The sequence below is a fragment of the Callospermophilus lateralis genome, chromosome 1, assembly GCF_048772815.1.
Source record: "Callospermophilus lateralis isolate mCalLat2 chromosome 1, mCalLat2.hap1, whole genome shotgun sequence".
In the NCBI taxonomy this organism is placed as follows: domain Eukaryota; kingdom Metazoa; phylum Chordata; class Mammalia; order Rodentia; family Sciuridae; genus Callospermophilus; species Callospermophilus lateralis.
In genome coordinates this window covers 24,165,307-24,190,339 of record NC_135305.1, presented here as the reverse complement: position 1 = coordinate 24,190,339, position 25,033 = coordinate 24,165,307, and the positions used below count along the sequence as shown (strand labels likewise).

Below are 25,033 nucleotides of genomic sequence, written 5' to 3'. Positions count from 1 at the left end.
CTTACTACATGACCTTTCTATATCTGCAGTAAGAGTGTGTCCAGAATGATAACTGTATGATTACTTAACATTTTTAATGTCCTTTAAAGGTTAAAAAAAAAAAGAAAAAAGGCTATGTGCTTAAAATTTAGCCTAAAAAACTTTTATTTATTCAAATAAGTATTCAATAGATATTTATTGAATACCAAAATTATCATAGCAGTGTTTAGCAGTGTTTTTCTTTTTTTCTTTTTCTTTTTCCTTAGAGATAGAGAGAGAGAGAGAATTTTTTAATATTTAGTTTTTAGTTTTCGGTGACACAACATCTTTATTTTTTATTTTTTTATTTGGTGCTGAGGATTGAACCCAGCGCCCCGCGCATGCCAGGCAAGCATGCTACCGCTTGAGCCACATCCCCAGCCCCAGTGTTTTTCATAATAGTGAAAAATTGGAAACAATATAAGTGACTGACTTTAAGGAATTAGGAAAATACAAAGAATGCTCTGTAAACATTTTTAAATTAATGGCAAATTTTACTCCATATTAAATGAAAAATATTTATAAAAAGTTTGTACAATATAAGCTGTCTTTTGTTTAAAAGCATCAAAACAAAACCAACTGTATGAGAAACTGGAGTGTAGGGGTAGTGGGTGGTTTCCTGAAGCATGTAAACCAAATGGTTAACTTGTAATGGTGGTAGTTTGAGTTTCTTTTTTCTCAATAACCTCCCCTCATAAAAAAGTGTGTGTCACTTCTTTAAGAATGCGTGGTTTTTGAACATAATATATAAAGTGAGAGTTGAAAACTCGTGCTAAAATAAAATAGGAGTATCTGATAAGAATTCAGTAAAGAGATGTTGAATGAATAAGGTTGAATTGCAAAGATTCCTAGATCTGTGTCATTGGCACTTATACTTTTATAATTTGATGCAGAAGTAAGTCCTTAGTTCAGTTATCTCAAAAGAAAAATCACGCATTGAAGTGTTCTGCAGAAGCTAGGAAACAGCTTTCACTGAATGTCAGTTGTGCAGTGACAGAACCAGCAGAATTGAGGCCCGCCACAGAAGCATCCAGGCAACAATGCTGTGTTTCACAGTATGCAGAGTCTGAATGAAAGTGTCCTTTGTGCTGATCTCAGACTGAGGGGCGGGATTTGTGGCAATTTATGTTATTTCTCCTTAATGGAAATTGAGGCAGCCTCTAATCCTGCTATCACATGACAACTACTTATTTGATTTTTGGTAATTTGCGAGCAGCTGTGGATAAATGATTATTCTGTAATAATAGCCAGGCCAGCTGCATTCTGACCCAATCACAATTGCTTGGGCACAACCAGACTTTCCATCCACCATGTTTCTAAACCAGGTATAATTTTGTCAAGTCACCTGCTTTTTAATTGATATTTGTGGCTACTTAATAAGCACCTAAATGTTTGGGAATGCATTTTCAAATCCTTTTTATCATAGTCACCAACATTTATTAGGTACCTACTGCATTCAAGGCACTGTGCCAGACACTGGGTTATAAACCATGTGCTGTTCCACGTGCTTTCCTCTTTGATAGATGGGTCAGTGTTGGCTTTGTTTTTAGCAGACCAAGTTGCAGTGTAAAGAAAGAATCTGGTGCAGAGGCAGCTGAGAGCCAGGTTTCTTTGGTCCCAGATTCTTCCTGTATCTGTAGTCTTGAGTGTTCATTGATGCCTCCTTGCCATGCCATGTGCTTTTGTAGGCGCTTGCCTCTGCCTACAATTCCCTTCTTTCATTCCAGAGCCCGAAGACTCTTATCTTCCCTTTCAGGATCCTGTTCCACATCCTGGCAGTCTTCATAGTGTTCCTTTGGCCCTTGGCAGTTTGCTCTCACTATAATAGGATTTGTTCTTTTTTTAAATAGCAAAGCCTACATATTTAATTTATTGACTCAGTCTTTCAATATGCAGTTTTTTTCAAAAGCTTTTTATAACCCAAGGGCTTAAGAATATGTTTGAATTAAATAACCGGGAATTCAATAGGTAGAGTATTTGGTGAAGAGTAGAAGAAAGTTTTATTTTTGATTGTGAACACCTACAAGGTGGGGAGCAGGCAAGATAATCTTTATCTCTGAAATATTAAATTATTATGAAAGACAGATTGGAGGGAATTATTCGATGAACCCCTTCTTTTAGAAATTCCTAGTAACAACCATATGTAGTGGTCTGTGATTAGAAATCATTTTAAAACAAAAACAGAATATAGAACTTCCCAGAGTATGGTAGTAGCCACAAGCCACATGTAGATTAATTAGATTTAAAATTAAATAGAATTAAAAATGTAATTCTTTAGTCACAGTAGTTATATTTCAGTGTAGTCAGTGTCTACTGTTTTGAACAGTGCCAATTTAGAACATTTCCATCATTGCAGAAAGTTCTGTTGGGTGTTGCTAATCTAGAAACTGTAAGTTGGCATTTTAAAGCATTTGGTAAAGTAGATTCACTTAACTTTTTTATTTGTTCCAGTTGATGAATGTGAGGCAACCTTAAATACCTTATGCTGTCTTTACATTTTTTGCTTTGGTTGTGGCACCCTCTAGTGTTTCATCTTTGTTATAACAATACTATCATGAAATGGTCTGTATGTCATTTGAGTTAAAGAGCATTAAAATATTTTGAAAAACTCATTATGTATATGTATTTTTCTAAGGAAAAGCTGTGTAGCTTTTACTCATCCTCAAAAGGGTTTATGATTCAGAAAAGATTAAGAACTGTTCTGATAGACATCTTTGTGTAGTCAAAACTCCTTGTGTGATCTGTAAGCATTTTTTTCTTCCAGTATAAAAAAAAAATCATGTAACTTTTGGCATTTCTATACTTTACTTGTCTTTGTATGTGAAATACTGTTCTGATAAGCTATACTTATACAGCACTCACTGTGTTGCATGTCCCATTTTAAGCCCTGTTACAAATAGTAGCTCATTTGATCTTTACATTAATTCTATGAAGTGGATGATATTATTCTCCCCATTTTAACTAAGTCACAGCACAGAAGCCCAGTGAAAAGGTGCCAATAAGTGTCAAAGCAGAGATTCAAATTCTGTATTGTGACTCTAGAGTCTCTTCTTAACCATCCTGCTATAGCAGTGAGGATCGGGATTGAGATGGAATGGACCCTTATACACAGTGGGTCCCTTGTATAATAATAATTAAATCACTTCTAGCCAGTGCTGGAAATTATAGTCAGCATCCATGCCTTATTTTCAGTACATATACATAGACCTACATATACTACCTGCCGCTTATCCACAGTTTTATTTTCCATGGTTTTAGTTATGGTCTGAAAATATCAAAAAGAAAATTCCAGAAATAAACAGTCTATAAGTTTTAAGGGTTTTATGTTTATCCATAAATGTTTGAAATTTTTGGGTAAATGTTTGTATCTCCTTCCTTTTCCGTCTGTACTCTCTTCTCACTTCTTGGCGTTTCTCTCTTTGTGAGTGATTTTATACTCTTTAATTTTTTTAACGATTTGAAACTGATTTTGTACTATACTTCATCAGTGTATGGAAACAGAAACAGTTTCTGGAAACAGAAGCCCTAATGGTGGTCTTCTAAAATTGGGCTTAGACTCACTTCTTTATTGAGAGCATAAGAAGCCCAGATTGTTGTTTAGCAGTGTTCTAGGAGTAATTTCTGATGAGGATACATAATTTCTTTCCTTTGTATCAAGCGGTGCCTAGAAAATGTATGAGGGTATTTCAGAAAATTTAATTCCAGGTGTTGGAAGACTGAAAGAAGAATAAAGTATACACTGAGATAATCCATACAGGAAACAGCTGCCACCCCTAGGGGTAGGGGAACAAAAAGAGAAGAACCTAAGGAGCTCAGAGGGGACCCCACAAGACTGACAGTCTGACCTCTGGGTGGGATGCCTTCCGGCTGGTCCTCGGCCACCAGGGACAAAGGAAGCACACAGCTGGAGTTGGGGGATACAGTGTCCTCTATTATTGGAGCAATGCTGATGTGAATGAAAACAGCAATGAGATACCTTCTCTCCTCTTCCAATCTCCCTGTGCAAAATTTTAAGAACGAAGCTGGTTGGCAAGTCTGGAAAGCTTCCTTAACTGATCCATCTCTCAGCTGGGCATAGAGCCACTCAGAACAAGTATAGTTGGCCTTCTGCTTCCAAGAGTTCCACTTCCATGGATTCAACTAACAATGGATCAAAAATATTCAGGAAAAAAAATGTACCTGTACTGGACATATGCATACTTTTTCCCCTTATCATCATTCTTTAAACAATACAGTCTAACAATACTTTGCATATCATTTGCATTATGTTAAATATTATAAGTAATCTTGAGATGATTTAAAATATATATATGGGAGGATGTGTATAAGTCCTATGCAAATGATTCATATGTCATATAAGGGACTTGAAATCATATATTTTGGTGTCCATGCAGAGTCCTGGAACCAATCCTTCATGAAATTTTTAAAAATATAGTTGTAGAAGGACACAATACCTTTATTTTATTTATTTTTATGTGGTGCTGAGGGTCGAATCCAGTTCCTCATATGTGCAAGGCAAGTGTTCTACCACTGAGCTACAACCCCAGTCCCTTCATGAATATTAAAGGACAACTGTTAGAAGTCTTGGAAATGGGATACACACACATACACACATCGATTATATATAATTAACAAAATTATATCTATAATAAAATTAAATATGTATAGAGAAACTGTAATTTTCTGGGTTTAGCTTTAGTAATTAAAGTGCAACCAGTCACCTCCCAATCTTTTATTAAGGGACAAATTATGACATATTTTAAGAGACCTGTGGACCCAACAGTGCCTTCAATGAGCTTACAATGTTTTGTTGTTGTTTTTGGTACCAGGGATTGAACCCAGGGCACTTAACTGCCAAGCCATATCCCTAGCCCTTTAAAAATATTTTATTAAAGACAGGGTCTTGCTCAGTTGCTTAGGGACTCACTAATTTGCTGAGCCTGGGTTTTAACTCATGATCCTCCTGCCTCAGCTTCCTGAGTTGCTGGGATTACAGGCATGTGCCACCATGCCTGGCACATTATTGTTTTAATAAAACCATCCACTCATCCTCAAGTCATCATGAAATTGTATGGTAAATCTTGTTCTGTAAAAGCATCATTATTGACCAGATGGTCATTGTTAATGACTATTTACAAATTTAATCAACATTAGTATGAAAAATGTTGTGATTACAGTCATATAAAATTCTTTTAGTTTCAGGTACTCCAAGTTAAATTAGTCTTACTCAAGATAAGGCAATTTCTAAACTCTAATGGGGCTGTTCTCTTGGTTCTTAGCATGAGATGGGTTTGATTTTTCTAGTGATAGTTTTCCTAGCATATCATTTGGTTTTAATTTTCAAAAGGATCAGTTTAGAAAGCAATATTTATTTGTTTTTAAAGATCATTTTGTTAAGGGACTGGGGTTGTGGCTCAGAGATAGAGTGCTCACTTAGCATGAGTGAGGCATGGGTTTGATCCTCAGCACCAAATAAAAATAAAATAAGGGTATTGTGTCCACCTACAACTAAGAAAAATTTAAAAAATAAAAAAAGATCATTTGTTAAAAATCATAATTCATATGTTAAAAGATCAGATAGAACATTACAAAAGTCAATGGTCTTTTGCCACACTCTTCCTACCCACAGTCCCTATTACAGTGGCAGTTACTTTAACATTTTGTTTATAGTTTTAACTATTTTGTTTAGTAGGGTTATCAAACAGTAATACCTCCATAATTCTAAAACATCTATACTATTTTTTCTTGATTTATCACACTTGGGCATTATTGACTTCCTTCTATGAAATGTAACGATTACTTACAGTATTTCCTTCTATTTTTTAAAAATTTTTATTAGTTATTGATGGACCTTTTTTATTTGTTTTTTTATATGTGGTACTGAGAATTGAACCCAGTGCTTCACACATGCTAGGCAAGTGCTCTACCACTGAGCCACAACCCCAGCCCCATTCCTTCTATTTTTGATAGTTACATTGTAAATTAAATTTTCCTGTTATGATAGGATCTTCGGCCTCCTTTACTATGAAGGAAAAGACATTAATACTCCTGACCGTTGCTCCACCTTTCTGCTCCTACCTCCTGATTTCTGTCAGCCTTATCTTCGCTTTTATGTCATTAACTTTTACATTGTTTGGTATCACATTTAATTGTATTTTGGTCCATACTTGGAGTTTTTTTTTTTTTTCCCTTCAACAATTCAGCTATTACACTGTGAAAGAGAATATTCCTGCTCAAGTAGATTCTTCTAGTCTTAAACTCCATTTCTACTCAGAATTAAGCCATATTTCAACTTCTGTTTCCAAATGACTTTTTTGTGCAGTTTACTTTTTTTCTGCTGTGGTGTGAGGTTTGATCCATTACTCTATGTCCTATAAGAAGCAAATTCTAGGGTTGGCTTCAGGCTTTTTTGTTCTGTTGAGTGTAATTTCTGTCTTAGTGATAGTTTGAATTCTAGATGTGTCCAAGAATGTAAATTGAGCCTCTCTGGGTTTTCATGGGTAGGCACATTGCTTGGTCTGAGATTTTTCCCTTAGGCAGTTCTTACAGTTTTTCTTTTGATATGATAATGCTATTGATTAGACTAATGCTTTCTTTTACATTTAATTATACTTTGATTAGATTTCCTAACCTGTTCTTTGCACTTTGATTTTTAAAAATACTCTACACATAATGTTATCCATTATGTGTGGATTAGACGAAATTTAGCTCCCTTGAACATGTCTCCAGACTCCAGCAGTTCCCTAGATATTATTGACCACAAGTACCAGGATTTGCTGGATTAAGAAGTCTTTTTCTGCACTCTCTTCCATTATCTTCAGTCTTACCCTACCTGGCTTAGAAGGGCAAAAGTAGATACTCATCTCTACTCAGACCTTTAGATGAAGCACATATTGTACCCCAGGTGATTATACCTCAGGCTTAGGAAGAAGTTTTAATAAACTGGTTATACCCTTTTATTTGAATCCATGTGTATTACCAGTATTTTCATCTTTTCACATTGGTTCAGAAGAATCATTGACAGGTCCATCCAAGCCTCTCTTTTTGGGGGGGTGGGAATAGAGGTGGGGGTGGCACTGGGGGGGTCAGTGTTGGGGGATCTAACCCAGAGCCTTGTACATGCTAGGCAAGCACTGTGCCACTGAGCCACACCCCAGCCATGATCCTCTCCTTTTGTGAGTTATCACAAAATTATACTAGGAGTATTGGTTTCTTGTAGTTTCTTTATTTTGTGTCTAGGAGAACAGTATTTCAGTTGCTGGAGTTAATATAATATAAGGCTTTAGGGTGCAAATCTTTTGAAAACAATCAAGAAAACCATCCTCAGAGATGGGTGTCTAATTTAAAGATGAAAAATTGAGGCCTGATGCTTAGGAGACTAGCCAAGGACATGAGTCAGGAAGAATAGAGTTATAAAGTCACATGGATTCTGGCATCATCATAATTAATGTTGAGTACTTGTGTGCCAGGCACTGTGTTCCTGACTTTATCTGGATCATCTCATTTAATCCTCACGTCATCTTTTTGAGGATAGGTACTGTCATTTATTTTTTCCACTTAAAAAATGACAGAATTGAAGCTTAGAGGTTATTAAGTAACTTGTCCAGGGGTTCTATATATCTGGGCAATAGTCTATGCTGGTTTTTTAATTTATTTTTTAATATTTTATTTTTTAGTTATAGTTGGACACAATACCTTTATTTTATTTATCTATTTTTATGTGGTGCTGAGGATCGAAACCAAGGCCTCGCACATGCTAGGTAAGTGTTCTACTGCTGAGCCACAACCCCAGCCCCTGGTTTTTAAAAATTCACATTATCTAATATATTTCAGCCTTTTAGCAATTCCCATCAATTTTGCTAGCCAGAGAATCTGATTGCTCATGAATGAAAGCTAAATTGCTTCACTAAAATTGACTTAACTGGATGGAGTCTAATGATCTCATGTAATATGTGTATGTCAGTCATATCTGGCTTTAGACAACCTGTTTAATTTATGAAAATATTGAAAGCAACATTTACAGATATCTCACTCTGGTTCAAAGAAACCAGAACACCCTTGCCTTTGCATTTTAGAGTGTTTAGAATACAAATGGTTGGAGAGACTGAAGGCTAGGATGAGGGAGGGAGGTAGAAAGAGATGCGGCACTAGGCAGAAGTGACAAGCCTGTGGAGCAGACAGCCCTATTGATTTACGCTGTGAACTGCATTTGGGAGCAAAGAATTGAAATCCATTATGCGAAGCACATAGCGTACAAATCCCTTTGAAAAGCAGTTTGATGCCATCTAATCCCAAATCATTTGAAAACAATTTTGAAGTACCCAGAATTCTAAAATGCCCTATGCAATTTGTCTCTTAGATTAGGAGAACAGAGAAATGGATGGAAAAATAGCACTTTATTGGTATTTTCTTCTCATATATTGTGTTTAACTGTGTGACTTAGTGTGTTCAATTACATTTTAGAGAAGTACAAATCTGGGGGCAAGGACATATTCCCTTCGATTTTCTGAAATTTGCACCAAATACAAGATATAAACGAAATCTTGGGGCAGCTTATCAAGTATATCTCTTAAAAAAAAAAAGATTTTAATAGTCCATAATGTCAGACTTTTAGAATGTTCCAAATATGATACAAATAATTTTTGTAGTCTCCTTACCCAGATTTTCCAAATGTTAACATTTTACCCTGTTTTTCTTCCTTTTATTTTTCTATTAAATAAATATTATTTTGCCATGTTCCTCTTAAAAAGCTTCATTTGGAAAAAGGTGGCTGTGATGGCAGGGGGAGATGACTTCAACAGGAAAGGAAGAGTGAGAAGAGGATTGGTGTGATAGCTGAGTGCTTCCTAATCTTTTTGGATTTGTGGAACCCTGTGGTTGTTTTATTTTGTAATTATAGTGAACTTCATATTGAAATACAGCATATTCTTTGAGATAATTAAATAGTTCCAAAGTTAATAATTACTATGTTAGAAGGATGAATTGTCATATGTGTAGAATGGTATGAGAATTTTTAAAAAAAGGCAATTAAAAGAGCAAAAAGATTTGGGAATAGTGCAAGAATTAAAACAGAATCAAGAACAAAAAATAAGATTCTGGTCATCTGCATGCAAACAGTTGACCTGAAGAAGAAAGACAGCAGGATGAAACTTAAAGTGATTACTCAGAGGAACAAAGGATTTTAGAAGTCCCCAAAGATGGAAAATGAGACTTATAATAGAGCAGAGTGAAAGTTCCTTTTAGATGTAGCCATATAAGTCATATGTCTGTATCTATATGGTTGCAATTTATTTTGGTAAGTTCTAGATATGTAGTGGTGTATATTATCACAGTAGTCAAATTTCACATTTTTGTGTGGGTTTATACACATAAGGTTGTATACTCAACTTTTCAATATGGATGGGTCAAAATTTAAAGTATATGTCCTTTGACCAAGCAATTATATCTTCAAGAGTTTATTCTTTTTGTTTGGTTTTGTTTTTGTGGTTGTGGGGATCAAACCCAGGGCCTCATGAGTGTCAGGCAAGCGCTATACCACTGAGCCAAATCACCAGTTCAAGAATTTATTCTTAAAAACAATTATCAAATAGTGTTTACAATTTTTAAATAAAGAAAATAAAGGGCTAGTTTTATAATTCTGTTCTGAGATTAATCTCATTCAAATTGTGGTAAAATATATACAACAATAAATTTATCATCTTACTCATTTTCAGATGTCTAGTTCAGTAATGTTGGGTACATTCATATTGTGCATCCAAGCTTCAGAACTCCTTTCATCTTACAAAACTGAAATTTTGAACCCATGAAGCACCTTCTCATTCCCTCTTCCCCTCAGCCTCTGGCAACTACTTTTCCACTTTGCTTAACTGTGATTTTCACTACTCTAACTACCTCATGTAAATGAAATTATATAGTATTTATTTTTGCCACTGGCTTATTTCACTGAGCAAAATGCCTTTTCCTCAAATCTCATCCAGGTTGTAGCAATGTGTCAGAATTTCCTTTTTTAAAAAATTAGTTTCAAATAGACTACTTTTTTTTTTTCAGTAGTTCAAGTTTACAGCAAAATTGAATGGAAGATACAGAGATTTCTTTTATAATCCTTGCCCTCATACATGCATGGCTTTCCCCTCTATCAACTTACTGCCCCAGAGAGGTGCATTTGTCCTGGTCGATGAGCCTGGATTTACACATCATTGTCACCAAATTCCAGAAGTATACATTAGGTGTTTACATCGGTGTTGTATGTTCTATGGGTTTGAACAAATGTATAATGATATGTATCTACTACTATGGTGTCATACAGAGTAGTTTTACTGCCTTCAAAATCCTCTGTGTTTTGCTTATTCATCCCTCTGTTCCCCTTAATACCTGGAAATCACTGAGCCTTTTACTGTCTGCATAATTTACCCTTTCTAGAAGGTCATATAGTTGAAATCATGTGTTCAGATTGACTCCTTTTACCTGGTAATGTTAATTTAAGGTTTTTCTATGGCCTGATAGTTAATTTCTTTTTAGTGCCAAATAATAATTTCATAGTTTGGATCAACAACATTTTTCTATCTGTTCATTTACTGAAGGACATTGTGTTGCTTCCAGGTTTTGGCAATTGCAGATAAAACTGCTGTAAACATCAATGTGCAGATTTTTGTGTGAACTTAAGTTTTCAATTCCTTTGGGTAATACCAAGAACTATAATTGCTGGATCGTATAATAAGAGTGTATTCATTAGTGTATTCATTCATTAGTGTATTCATTCAGCAATGAGTGACAATTCTTGATCCACATTCTGGATAGCATTTAGTGTTGCTAGTGATTTGGATTGTACCTATTCTAATAGGCATGTAGTGGTATCTTGTTTTAATATCCAATTCCCTATTGGTATGTGTGATGTTGAAAATTTTTTTCTATGCTTAGTTATCACTTGTATACCTTCTTTGAGATCTCTCTTCAGATTGGTTATTTTACTATTGTTGAGTTGTAAGAATTCTTTTTTTATTTTGGATAACAGTCCTTTATTAGATATGTCTTTTTACACATATTTTTCTCTAACCTATGAGCTTGCCTTCTCATTCTTTTGACAGTGTCTTACACAGAATAAAATTTTTTTTATTTTTCTGGTTTTATGTTCTGTTTTGTACAGGAGCACTTAACCACCGAGTCACATCCCCAGCCCTTTTTATTTTTTATTTTGAGATAGGGTCTCACTAAGTTGCTGAGAATGACTTTGAACTTTCAGTCCTCATGTCTCATGCTTCCTGAGTCACTGGGATTACAGGCATAACGCCACTGTGCCTGTCTAGAGTAAAAGTTTTTATTGTTTTGAAGTCCAGTTTCTCAATTCTTTCTTTTATGTATCCTGACTTTGGCATTGTATTTAAGAAGTCATTGCCATAAGTTATCTAGATGTTTTTTCCATATTATCGTCTAGTCGTTTTATACTTAGGTACACGATCCATTTTGAGCTTATTTTTGTGAAGAATAGAAGATCTGGTTGGGCACAGTGGTTGGTGTCTATAGTCCCAGCTACTCAAGAGGCTGAAGCAGGGGATTCCTTGCACCTAGAAGTTCAAGGCAGCCTGGACAAGACTCCATCTTAAATAATTAATTAGAATAAGGTCTGTGTCTTGATTCATTTTTTGATGTAAATGTATATGTGTTCTAGCACCCATTCATTGAAAAGACTAACTTTGTTGAAACTTCATATTGACTTTGCACCCCTATAAAAAAAAATCAGCTGACTGGGACTTGGGTTGTAGCTCAGTAGTAGAGTACATATCTAGCATATGTGAGGTTCTAGGTTCAATTCTCAGCACTGAATTTAATAAATAAAAAAAGTCCATCAACAACTAAAAAATATATTTTTAAAAAAATCAGTTGACTGTATTTATGCATGTCTATTTCTAGGCTCTCTGTTTTTGTTCCATTGAACTAATTGTTCTTTTGCCAGTACCATACTGTCCTGATTTCTGTTCTTAAAGTCAGATGGTATCAATCCTCTTACTTTCTTGTTCTTCAGTATTCTGTTGGCTATTCTGGGTCTCCAGCCTCTCCGATAAACATTTGTATGTGTGTGTGTGTTGGTTGGTGGCAGCCCGGGGCGGGGGTGTTTATTGAACCCAGGGGTACTCTACCACTAAGCTATATCCCCAGCCTTTTTGAGATAGGGTCTCGTTAAGTTGCTTAGAGCCTCACTAAATTGCTGAGGCTGGTCTAGAATTTGTGATCCTCCTGCCTCAGCCTCTCAAATCACGGAGATTACATGCCCAGCCTCTCAGTATAAATTTTAACAACAGTTTGTTGATATCCACAATAGCTTGCTAAGATTTTGTTTGGGATTATGTTGAAATTAGAGATGAAGTTGGAAGAACTGACATGTTGATTGTCACATACTGAGCAACAGTTTATTTACGGGTAACCAAACTGGTTGATAAGGGGATTGGGAAAAAAACAGACAGACACAAAAGTAAAGAAAAAGCTAGGGCTTTGCGGTCCAGCCTGCTTCTGGTGGAGGAAGACTGACCACGAGCAAGCTTGCACGTTTACTATATAGGTTTAAACTTCAGAAGGACTTATTGTGAGAAAGCTTCTTCAAGATAAACAAAACCAGGGGCCGTGTTGTGGCTTAGTGGTTGAGCACTTGCCTAGTGTGCATGAGGCACTGGGTTCCATCCCTGGCACCACGTAAAAATAAAAACAACTAAAATACAGGTATTGAGTCCATCTATAACTTAAAAAAAAATTATAAGATAAACAAAACTGAAGCTGAGGGTAAAAGCAGCCCAATTAGAACTCTACCTCCAGGCAGCAGACATTTGAACCCAAAGTTTTGAAATAATAAAATTCCTTGGCTAGCAAAGAATTTCCCTTTGAACAGGGCATCACTATACAACTGGGCAGTTTTCTATCAGGACCTTTGCACTGAGAAATTCCCTTGTCTCAAGAGACATGTTGCCTCTGTCTTTGGGCAGTTCAGAGACCCATAATTCATTTGTTACTCCTGATAATTGATAGTATTGAGTCTTCCTATCCATCAATATGTAATATCTATTTATTTAGTTGATTTCTTTCATCAGAGTTTTATAATTTTCCCTGTATAGATTTTGTATCTATTTTGTTAGATTCATACCTTAGGATTTCATTTTTTGTGGGTGTTAATATAAATAGTATCATGTTTTAACTTCAAATTCCATTTGTTCATTGCTGATGTATAGGAAAACATTGACTTTTGAATGTTCATTTTGTGTCTTGCAACCTTGCTATAATTACTATTAGTTCCAGATTTTTGTTGATTGTCTTAAATTTTTTACATAGAAAAATATGCCATCCATTAACAGAAACAGTTTTGTTTCTTCCTTCCCAATCATGGTACTATTTGTTTATGTATTGTCTTATCGAATTAACTAGCATTTCTAGGACAATGTTGGAAAAAGTATTGAGAGGAGACATCCTTATTTTTCTTCTGACTTTAGTGGAAAAGCTTCTAGTTTCTCACCATTAAATATAATATTAGCTGTAGGTTTTTTTGTAGATGTCTTTTAACAAGTTGAGGAAGTTCCCCTTTATTCCTAATTTGCATTTTTTTTCCTTTTTAAGGCTGAATAATATGTGGTATGTATATACCACATTTTGTTTCCCAATCACCCGTTGATGGACACTTGGGTAGCTTCCACCTTTTGGCTATTGTGAATAATGCTGCTATGAACATGGTTATACAAATCTCTCTTTGAGACCCTGCTTCCAATTCTTCTGGGTAAGTACCAGAAGTGGAATTGCTGAATTGTATGGTAGTTCTATTTTAAATTTTTTGAGGGGCCAATATACAAAATATTATATGCAAGAATTCATGATGCTGATGTTTATAACATCAAAATTTTGGAAGCAGCCTTGCTTCATCAGTAGGTGATTGGTTACATAAATTACAGCACATCATACAATGATGTATGCTGTAGCTTTTTAAAAACAATATGGTAGATCTATATAGTGATTTTTCAAAATTTATTTTTATTTATTTATTTATTCGTTTATGTATTTATTTATTTATTTGCGTGCCTCACATGTATTAGGAAAGTGTTCTACCACGAGCCACAACCCCAGTCCCTCTATATAGTTTTAATGTGTTAAAATGTCCAGATATATTTTAATATGAGAAAGGCAAACAATATATATAATATGCACATTTTAATTTTAAATCTATATACATATACCTTGTGCTCATTTTTTTTTCAAGAATAATGAACTAGAAAGGGAAAGGAAATTGTAAGTACAGCAGGAGAGCAAACTTCACTGCATTATAATTTACTGCTTCAGTTTAGGGTTTACAAGAAATGCATCTTTGTAAGCAGACAAGTCAATTTGAATAATTGTATGAGGGGGTTAACTCCCATTTTCTTTGAAATACAAAGAAAATGTTAAGTATTTCACTTATTTACAGTTTTTATGTCCATAATGCCAAATGCTTGTCACTGGGATATTTTGTTTTGTTTTGCGTTTGTATTACTAGGGACAGGTCCCTAGGACCTTGGATGTGTTAGGCAAATGCTCTGTCACTGAGTTACATCCCTGGCCCTTTTTATTTTTATTTTGAGACAAGATTTCACTGAGTTGTTCATGGTGGCCTCGAACTTGTGATCCTCCTGCCTCAGCCTCCTGAATAGCTGGGATGACAGGCAGGTACTATCATGCCTGGCAGTTTTCGTTGTGTTCTTATATTTTTAAAGTCTTTTTGTTATTTGTGTCAAGAATATTTGTTAGTTGTGACATGAGATATAAAATTATCACAGTGAATTTCCATCAAAATGGTTTCACATAAGGAAAACGTCCCTCCATTTAAAAAAAAAACAATTTATTTAGTTGTAGATAAACACACAGTATCTATTTATTTTTATGTGGTGCTGAAGATCGAACCCAGTGCCTCACATATGCAAGGCAAGCTCTTTACTACAGCCCCAGACCCCCTCCATTTTTATGTCATATTTGAATAGTGCTTTCTGTTTCCCGTGGCTTGATGTGATGAGGTAAGTAGTAAAATCAGGCTTGTCAAAGTCCTTTTGTTCTTGGAGAAAGTATCAATCTTTTTCTTAGTTTAGGAATCTTGCTACATTACACACTGAATTCTGTTTTTGTTTTGTTTTGTTTTTCTTTTATTCTGGCAGTAGATCTTCATGGAGGAACACGGAGTGACTCAAACTGAACACATGGCTACCATAGAAGCCCATGCAGTGGCCCAACAAGTACAACAGGTCCACGTGGCTACTTACACTGAACACAGTATGCTAAGTGCTGATGAAGACTCCCCTTCTTCTCCTGAGGACACCTCTTATGATGATTCAGATATTCTCAACTCGACAGCAGCTGATGAGGTTACAGCCCATCTGGCTGCTGCAGGTAATATTTGGACTGGGATTTTTTTTTTTTTTTCCTTTGCTTGTGGTACCATTCTTATCTGAAAGATTTAGGATCAAGGCAGGCACTCTCACATTTATCTTCATCACAATTTTTTTTTTAGCGGTGCTGGGGATCAAACCCAGGGCTTCACGCATGCTAGGTAAGTAGTCTACCACAATTTTTTAAGCCTTGCATATAATTACTGGGACTTGATCTATAGTCATTTACTATTAATGTATGACTTTGGTTTTATTGTCTTATCCCGTTCTGAAGGTCTTTGGTACCAAGGATTGAACCCAGAGGCGCCTAACAACCACTGAGCCACATCTCTAGCCCTTTTATTATATTTTATTTAATCAGAGTCCCACCGAGTTGCTTAAGCCCTGGATAAGTTGCTGAGGCTGGCTTTGACTCACGATCCTGCTTCTGTCTCCCAAGCTACTGGGATTACAGCTGTGTGCCACTACGCCTGGCTCTCTTTTGGCTTTTAACTGAAGTATTTATTCCATTTATATTAAATGTAAGAACTGATATATTTAGATTTAAATTTGTCATCTTGGGGCAAGGGATGTAGCTCAATGGTAGAGTGTAGGCTTAACATGCTCGAGGTCCTAGGTTCAATCCCCAATACCAAATAAATAAGTAAATTTATTATTTTTTTATTTAACATTAAATCTTTAATAATTTGTCTATGTAAACCTTTAAAAATTAAATAATTTCTTCACCTATTTATTTGACATATTTACTACATGTTTTATCTTTGCTCACCTGTTATATTTACCTTTCTGTTTGGCTTTCTGTTTTTTGAGTGATTGAAAAGTTTTCTTTCTTTATTTTTCTTGTTAATTTGGAAGATATGCTTTTACTATTGATGGTTCCCCTTGAAATTAAATCATACATCATTCATTTATCAGAGTCTTATATACTTGGTACTTTTGTCCTTCATGGGGATATAATTTCATTCTTGTGTTCGTGTCTTATGCTATTATTATCTGGTGTATTTATTCATTGAATATTTTAAACCCCACAAGATATTGTTTTATACATAGTTGATATTCACTTTTTCTATGTCTCCAGCTGCCTTATGAGATCATTTTTCTTCTGCCCCAAGGACATCATTTAGTACTTCATTTAGTATGGATCTACTAGTAGCAAATTCTGCTTTTGCTTATCTGGGAACGCTTTAATTTATCCTTCAACTTTGAAGGATATTTTCTCTAGGTATGAAATTCTAGATTGGTGGTTATATTATTTTCTAATATTAAAGATAGCGTTCTACTGTCTTTTTTTTTTTGAGAAGTGTTAAATATTCTTTATTTAATATCATACATAAACCACACTAAAATGCCTTTCCATAAGGAAAGAACAGCATTTTAGATACAGGGAATTCTAATTAAATTGGCATGGTCAACAAAAATATAAAGTAGACACTGTTTCTTTATCTTCAACCACTGCCTTTAATAGGCTGTTGAACACAAATTGAAACAAATGTGAATCATGCTTGGTTTTGAGAGAGTGAAGTGATTTCCCCCATATTTTAAACATATTCACATAATCAGTTCTATAAAACTAAATATAAAACCAGTTTTCAGATGTCATTCACCATTTTTGTGAAATACTGAACATTACTAATTAAGTCCAACCACAACTTTAAAAAGGAAAAACAGTGATAGAATTTACTGAAGTGGGAATATAACCAAAATATTAATTTATCTACAAGTCAGTTTTACTTAAATCAGGATTGTCCAACAAAAATAATTTTGTCAGTCATTCATGATCTGATTTCTGGTGTATCACATCAATTAAATTATGGTGCACATAAAAAAGCCAAGAGACATTTCTGTTTTGTAATAAATAAGGCAGTAGCTATTCCTCATTAGTGGCTTTTTTGAGGTAACCTATTAGGTCTGCCCTTTCTCCCTTCTTCTTAATGCCAGTGAAGATCATTTTTGTTCCAGGGATGTACTTTTTGGGATTCTCCAAATACTCCATCAGTGTATCCTCTCCCCAGATGATGCCTTTGTTCTTGTTGGCATCTGTTTAAGAGAATCCAGCAGCCTGACCTGTCTTCTGCCCAAACAGTCCATGGAGATTTGGCCCAGTCTTGTGCTTGCCTCCCTTTTCCACCGTGTGGCACTGGGCACACTTCTGAACAAAAATCTTCTTGCCTTTCTCAACATCACCCATTTTTAATTCGTTCTTTCGTCGCTAGCGCAAAGAAGGTTCCCGATCAGAAGCTGGACATCCCACTCTCTCAAGTTCTACTGTCTTTTGGGTCCCATTATTGCTATTGAGAATCCAGCTGTTTCTAATATCTACTAATTCTTTGAAGTTTATCTCCCATATTGGTGCCTCCCTACTAACTGTTTTTAAGATTTTCTCTGTCTTTAGTTTTGTGATGTATCTGGCTCTGATTTCTTCTCTTTAGGATTCTTTAGATATCTTGAATCTGTGAACTATTATCTTTCATCAATTCTGAGAAATCTGAGCCATTACATTTTGTTTATGATTCATTCCATCTCTTTGCCTTTATGACTCCAATTAAATTTGTTAGTCTTCCTCACTGAATCTTTCATGTCTCTTGCCTTTTGTTCTGTCTGTACCATTCTTTTGTCTTTTGATGCTTCATTCTGTGTAGTTTGTTCTGTCTTTTAATTTATTAATTTTTTTCTTAGCTGTATCTAAAATGCTTTTAAATCTGTCCACTGAATAACTAATTTTGATAATTGTTAGTGGTTTGGGCTGGTTCCCCCCCCTCCCGCCCTAGTTTTAGATGTTTATTTATTCACAGTGCTAGGGATCAAACCCAGGGCTTTGTGCCTAGGTAAGTACTATACCACTGAGTTACATCCTGAGCCCTAGAATTTCTAGTGTGTGTTTTTCCCTTACAAATCTGCACTGTTGCAGTTTCTAGTTGTGGTGGTGGTAGTGGAGGAGAGTATTCTTAAATCCCCTTGAATAAAGTAAACACGATTTTACAATTTATCTGGTAATTCAGTTTTCTGCAGTACTTATGGATCTCTGTTGTATGCTATTTAATGCCATTTCTTGTTTATGTTGGCTTGTCTCTTCATATACTAGTTATATTTGAATGCATGCTGGATGATGTTTTTGGAAACTTATTTTTAGAAATAAATTTTGGGTCTAGGATAATGTTAATTTTCTCTTGAGAATTTTTTTTGGGGAGTGGGGGGTTGGAGTATTAAAGATTGAACCCAGCGACACTTTACCACTGAGCCACATTCCCAGCCCTTTGAATTTTTTATTTTGAGACAGGGCCTCATTAAATTGCTTAGGGCATTGCTAAATTGCTGAGGATAATCTTGAATTCTCAATCCTCCTGTCTCAGCCTCCCAAGTCTCTGGGATTAGAGTCTCTGCACCCAGTTTACAATGATTTTTGTTTGCTTCTGCCAAATATCTGAGGGCAATGGGAATCCTGGATCATCTTAATCCAATTTAAGATTTTGAGACTTTCTAGAGTACCAAGTGACTTAAAGCTGGGCTGTATTTTATATTATTCTATTTATATTATAGTAGCACCATAAAAACTATGCCTAGATGGGTCTAGTGTTATATAAAGAATAAATACCTTAGAAGATATTTAGGAAAAGCTGGACAGGAAATCAGTGATCAGGAGTGGCAAAAATACTATCTTTATAAATGAATGCTGTATTTAAGGGGAAGGAGACGGATACAATGAAGAATGAGTAATCTTATATTTTCAGTTATTATCTAATGTGTTAATTCTGGGATGGTGATTTAAAAATTTATAGCTGGGGAAATAGCTCAGTGGTAAAGCACTTGCTCAGTATGCATGAGACCCTGGATTTGAACCCTGGCACTCCCACCCCTGCCCCCAAAAGGCTTCGTGGTGTAACAGATGAGATGTTTAACATATGTTTTGTGAAATTCATACACTTCCCAGAAGAGGGCATCCTAACACAGTGAATTTAAGTCAAATGTTTTTCCTATAAAGAAAGGTGCTGCATTGTCATAGTGTTAAGATCAGAAAAGGTAGCTGGCATGTAGCTCAGTGGGCATGCTTATCTAGCATGCATATTCCCTAAGTTCAATTCCTAGCACTGCATTAAAAAAAAAAAAAAAAAAAAAAACTTAGGATAAGTACTGTAGTTTAACCCTTTCAGTGACATGTATGGAAACTGAGGGAGAAAAGATTTAGTGTTAACAATAATTATTGAGGAACTATTACTAGAAGACAGGCAAGAACTTGCTCCCAAGGAAGCTCTCAGTCTAGTGGTGGAGGAGGGATACAAATAGTAAAGTGATATAATTTCAGTGAACATTGAATGCTCTGAAGAAAATAACAAGGTAAAGTAATGGTGAGAGAAGGTGGGCTAGTGAGTGGTTGGAGAATGTTCTCTGGAGATGGTTGTCATTGACAGGCAGTTAAGTATCAACAAAGGAAAGGGCATTTCAGACTGAGGAAATAACCAGAGCAAGAACTCACTAATGGGAAATAGGAAGGAGGACGCGGTGGTTGGAGCTCTGTAAGCCAGAAGAGAAAATGGTGCAAGAGGGCAGGTGTGAGTCAAACCACACATAGGAGCTGTGTAAGGTAAAGAATTTGCAGAGACTGCAGAGGCCATGGTTAATTGCCTGGGCTTGCATTTGAACCCTAACTCCACTTAATGCTAGCTAGAAGATCTTTTTGAGGAGTGAGTCTGTAGCATGCATCATATTTGAAGGAAACCCAGAAAAGGTAAATGACCATCCATCTTACCACATTGTACCTCAAAAATGCTTCTAATTCTCAGCAGTCCATTTTAATGCTGATAGCCCCTAATTAGTGTTGATTTTCAAGGCAGAAAGTTTAGAAGTAGTATAACAAAATGAAGTCAGTAGGTAATAAAAACAATAATATCTCAAGATAGTCAAATGTTTTGGTGTCAATCACCAATGTGAATTTTAGAGGACTGCTTTTTTTAAGAAAAATTGAATTTATTTTATTTTCTTCAAAGTGATAAGGAACAGATTATGTCACATGGTCTTAGACATAATTAGTACCTTCAATGTGATGTTTGGAAAAGTTGCCTCATACTAAAGTATAAAATACTTGAATATTTGAATATAGAAACATTCAAGATTGATATGACAAACACATACACTTGCTACCCAGCTTTGTCAATTATGGCTGCTATTTTGACATGTTTACTTCAGGCTTTTTTTTTTTTTTTTTTTTTTTTAATAAGAATTACAGATGTGGTTGAAACTTCCAGTGTTCCTCTTTCTAATCTTGTTCTTCTCTCTAAGGAACCATTATTCTGGATTTAGTCTTTCTCATTGTCTTGCATTTCTTTATATTTTTGTTCTGTGTACATGTATCATTAAATAATACCTGGCATTGTTTTACATATTTTAAATTATATATTAATGATATTACTCTTTTTTTTTTTTTTTGTACTGTGGATTGAACTCAACAGGTACTTGACCACTGAGCCACATCCCATCCCTTTTTTGTATTTTATTTAGAAACAGGATCTCACTGAGTTGCTTAGTGCCTCACGCCATTGCTGAGGCTGGCTTTGAACTTGCAATTCTCCTGTCTTAGCTTCCTGAGCCGCTGGGATTATAGACATGCGCCACTGCGCCTGGCTATATTATATTATATTATATTATATTTCTATAATACTATGTTTAATTGATTTAGCATTATTCTCTGAGATTTATTCATGGCAATAATATGGCTGTGTATTCATTTCAACTTTTATTTGGGATTGCATTTATTACCTGAATATTTCATTCATAGATACTTAGGTGGTTTATAATTTTTTGCCATCATAGTTGCTGCAAATGAAAATCATTTTACATATATTCTTATACATATGTGTGTGATAGTTTCTCTAAATATGGCTTTCAAACTCTTTATAATGTCTCACATTAATATATTTTTAATTGTGATCTAGAATAAATAAACAGTCAAACCACACAAGGTTTAGGAGCTGTGCAAGGTAAAGAATAAAGGTGGGGGTATAGCTCAGTGCACATATAACAGAAATAACAATTTTTCATGAAATAATACTTATCCCTATTACAAGTGATATTACTCTGTAATATTTTCTAGTCTGTTCTGTTTTATTCTATTTTAGTGGGGGGAAAAACTGCTCACAAGCCCCCAAATGGTCATAATCTGCAATTTAAAAAATACTACTTGAGGGTATATGCAGGAGAGGAGCTAGAGGGCCAAAGATAGGCACATTTTCAACTTTACTAAATATTGTTTTTCCAAATCAGTGTATTAACTTAAATTTTCATAAACAGTGGTAGAGCAAAATGGGAACTTTAGCAATTTAAGAGCTGACAGGCTGTGGTTTTGCATGCTGACACCCAGCAGCTCTGCTTACTGACATTTAACCATAGGAGCTTATAGCCGCTAACAGGTACCTTACAGATAACAGCAGTAGTGGAAGCAGGAAACAATAACAGGGACAGAACAATTCCCTTTTAGGCTTAGTGCAATAAAAGTCCCTAAACTATATGAGCTACAAGTCCCTGGGCTGTTGACAAGCTTCATCCATAAAAGAAATGAAGAATGCACCCTCCAAGAAAATGACACCAACTTTCTTGCCTGTGTGTACCCAAAACTTGCTTATGCATAAAAGTTAAAACCCTACTTTGATCAGGGTTCAGACTTTGGACTGTGCTGCTACTAATAAAGTGTTGCTTCCAGATCTCGGGGTCCTGACCCTTAATTCCCACTACACTAGAGTACTTGTTGATTCTCATCCTCACATTTGGTATTATTAGTCTTTTTCATTGTTCCCAATCTAGAAGGTATAAAATAATATCTCGAAGTTGGTGTTTTTTTAGTTTAATTTAATATAATTTTTTTGCAGTTTTGGGGATTGAATCCAGGGCCTCAAGCTCACTTTGGCACCTTTTCTACCACAGAGCTGTGTCCTGAGTCTTCAGTGTTGGTTTAATTTGCATTTCTCCAAGATAGAGTCTGTTTTTTTACACAGACAATTAACACCATATTTTTGATAGTCTATTCTTTTCTTACCCTCTGCTCATATGGTAGAATGTTTATGAACTTTTCAATTCATTTTTATTGACTTGTCTATCCCTGAGCCAGTTCTACACTTAATAACTATAGCTTTATAGTGACTATTTAATTATAGTTATTATTTAATATCTGATAGAATGAGTGTCCTCTCTTCTTAATATCTTTTAAATTGCCTATTCTTGGCCATTGCACTTCCATTTAAATAAAATATTCAATTATCAAGTTCCCCAGAAGCCCTTACTGGGATTTTCATTTGAATTGTGTTGAATTTATAGATTGATCAAATTAAGCAACTTTATTCATAATAGCATAAAACTGGAAATAGCCCAAGTGCCATGGATTAATTAAACTAGTTTATTCTTACACTGGAATACTACTCAACAAGCAAAAAGGAACAAATGACTGAATGGATGAATTCTAAAAACATTTTTTTAAGCAAAAGAACTTTACTAAAGAGGATATATGTTGTATAATTCTGTTTATTGAAGTTCTAGAATAAGTAACACCAAAGTAGCGTGAAAAAAATCAGAAAATAGTAGTACCTTTGGGAGGATTAGAAAGGGGCATGAAATAACCTTTTTTATTTATATATACATACACACTATATATATATACTTGAGTTTGTGTATCTCATTATATGTAGATTTTACCTCATGATAAAAATGCAAACAAATATTGAACTGTAGCTGATGATATACCTGCTGAAGTATTTAGGGCTATCATTGACATTTGCATTTTACTTTGAAATGCCTTAAAAGAATTTGGATTGGTGAGTGGATAAATGTATGTAGTGAAATGTTAAAATTCTTTTAACTTTGCTTAATGTGTGGAAGTATTCATGATAAAATGTTGGATTCCTATAACTCAATAGAAAAATGAAGAAGCTGATTTAAAAATGGGCAAAGGACTTGAATAAATGTTTCTCTAAAGAGTTAAATAGATGGCCAACAGCTATATGAAACGATGCTTAACATCGTAGAACATCAAGAGATGCAAATTAAAACTACAATAAAGTAGCACCACACACTTGTTAGGATGACTGTTATCAAAAATATGAAAGATAACTAATTTTGACAAGGTTACAGAATAATTGGAACACTTTTTTGGAGTTTCCTCAAAAAATTCAAAATAGAAACTGTTGGATATTTACCCAAAAGATTTTAAATCAGGATCCCAAAGAGGTATCCCACGTTCATTGATGCCTTGTACACAATAACCATGATGTGAGAACAATATACATGTCCGGTGATGGATGAATGACTAAAGAAGATACAGCATATATATATGTACACAAAATGGAATATTCAGCCATACAAAATGAAGGAAATCCTGCTGTGTGACAATGTGGATGCATCTTGAGGACATTTTGCTAATTGAGATAAGCCAGTCACAAAAGGACAAATACTGCATGATTCTACTTATGAAGTATCTGAATAATCAGACTCGTAAAAGTGGAGAGTAGGATGGTGGGACTAAGGGGAAGGAGATCTGGGGAGTTTATGTTCAGCAGAGTTTCAGGGCTGAAGGATGTAGCCTAGTGGTAGTTTTTGCTTAGGGTATGCAAGGCCTTAGGTTTGATTGTTAGCACCACACATGTGCATGCATGCACACACACAAAGATAGCTTCACTTGTGCAAGAGGAATAAGTTCTTGATATCTGCTTGTACAAAATTATGCTTATAGTTAATTAATATTGTACATACTTAAAAGTTTTGTTAAGGTAGATTTCAGTAATGTTAAGTATGCTTACTACAATTTTGTAAAATAAAACATTGGGAAAGAATGCATCAATAAGATTTCTTTCTGTACCAACTGAAAGAAAGCAGTCAAATATTTTCAACTTACTTTTGGAAATCAAGTTTGGCTGATTAGGCTACTAAACAACATGCACAGAAGCTCATCTGGGTTTTCCTGAAAGCTTATTTTAATTCAGTCACTTAGAATATACATGCTGGTATCATTGGGAGCAATTCAATTTAGATTTATTTAACCCTTCCAGAGGGTTCACTAATTAGGATAAAGGTAGAACACCTTTTTAAAAAGAAAAAGAAATGTATTTGATATATCAAGAGTGCAGGTATCAGAGACTCTCATTGTTCATTAGGGTTACCTTTCATCCACCCTGCAAAACACACACACACACACACACACACACAATACATGAATTTTAGGGCAAGCCAGACCAGATTTTATTCTGATTTCCTCCTTAGAGCAGGGAAGTTTCCATCTCTTTTCTGCCAGGATGCTTTCATCAACTTGATCTAATGGCCAACATCTCCCCTTTTTGGCAAAATTCCCAGAGATAACAAGAAAAGTTTTCAATTAAGATAGTATTCTTTTACATATTCCTCTTATAGGTGATGTTGTTGCAGTTTCAGGTGAGAGTGTTTTCTCTTAGATCCTTAACTTGGCTGAGTGTTATAGTAATGGGAGAGGGCACAGGAATGCAAATGAAAGTAATTTGTCTCGGTTTTGACAAACCTTCATCTTAATGCCACAGTTTGTCCTAGCACCTCTGAGAATATTGCCATTACAGACCAGGCATGCTGGCAAAACAGCTTTATACAAACTTCAAGCTGGTGTGTGGTGAGGAGGTATAAGT

General features: G+C 35.2%; 1 protein-coding gene and 1 pseudogene across 11 annotated transcripts in view; one reads left to right on the top strand and one right to left on the bottom strand.

Annotated features, from left to right (window-relative positions):
* The window catches only part of Nrf1 (nuclear respiratory factor 1), a 137,651-nt gene that overhangs the window by 38,255 nt on the left and 74,363 nt on the right, over positions 1–25,033 (top strand). For 4 of the 11 annotated variants that reach the window (XM_076833288.2, XM_076833271.2, XM_076833238.2 and 1 more), the window contains 3 exons: positions 7,695–7,778; positions 13,615–13,771; positions 15,174–15,405. In XM_076833288.2, the coding sequence (XP_076689403.1) occupies positions 15,183–15,405 (223 nt within the window). In that variant the 5' untranslated portion in view covers positions 7,695–7,778; positions 13,615–13,771; positions 15,174–15,182. Of the gene's footprint in view, positions 1–7,694; positions 7,779–13,614; positions 13,772–14,566; positions 14,692–15,173; positions 15,406–15,526; positions 15,566–25,033 lie in introns of those variants that run through there. The other 7 variants (XM_076833279.2, XM_076833249.2, XM_076833260.2 and 4 more) reach the window with 5 other exon arrangements.
* On the bottom strand, positions 17,272–17,603 carry LOC143411728 (cytochrome c, somatic pseudogene; annotated as a pseudogene).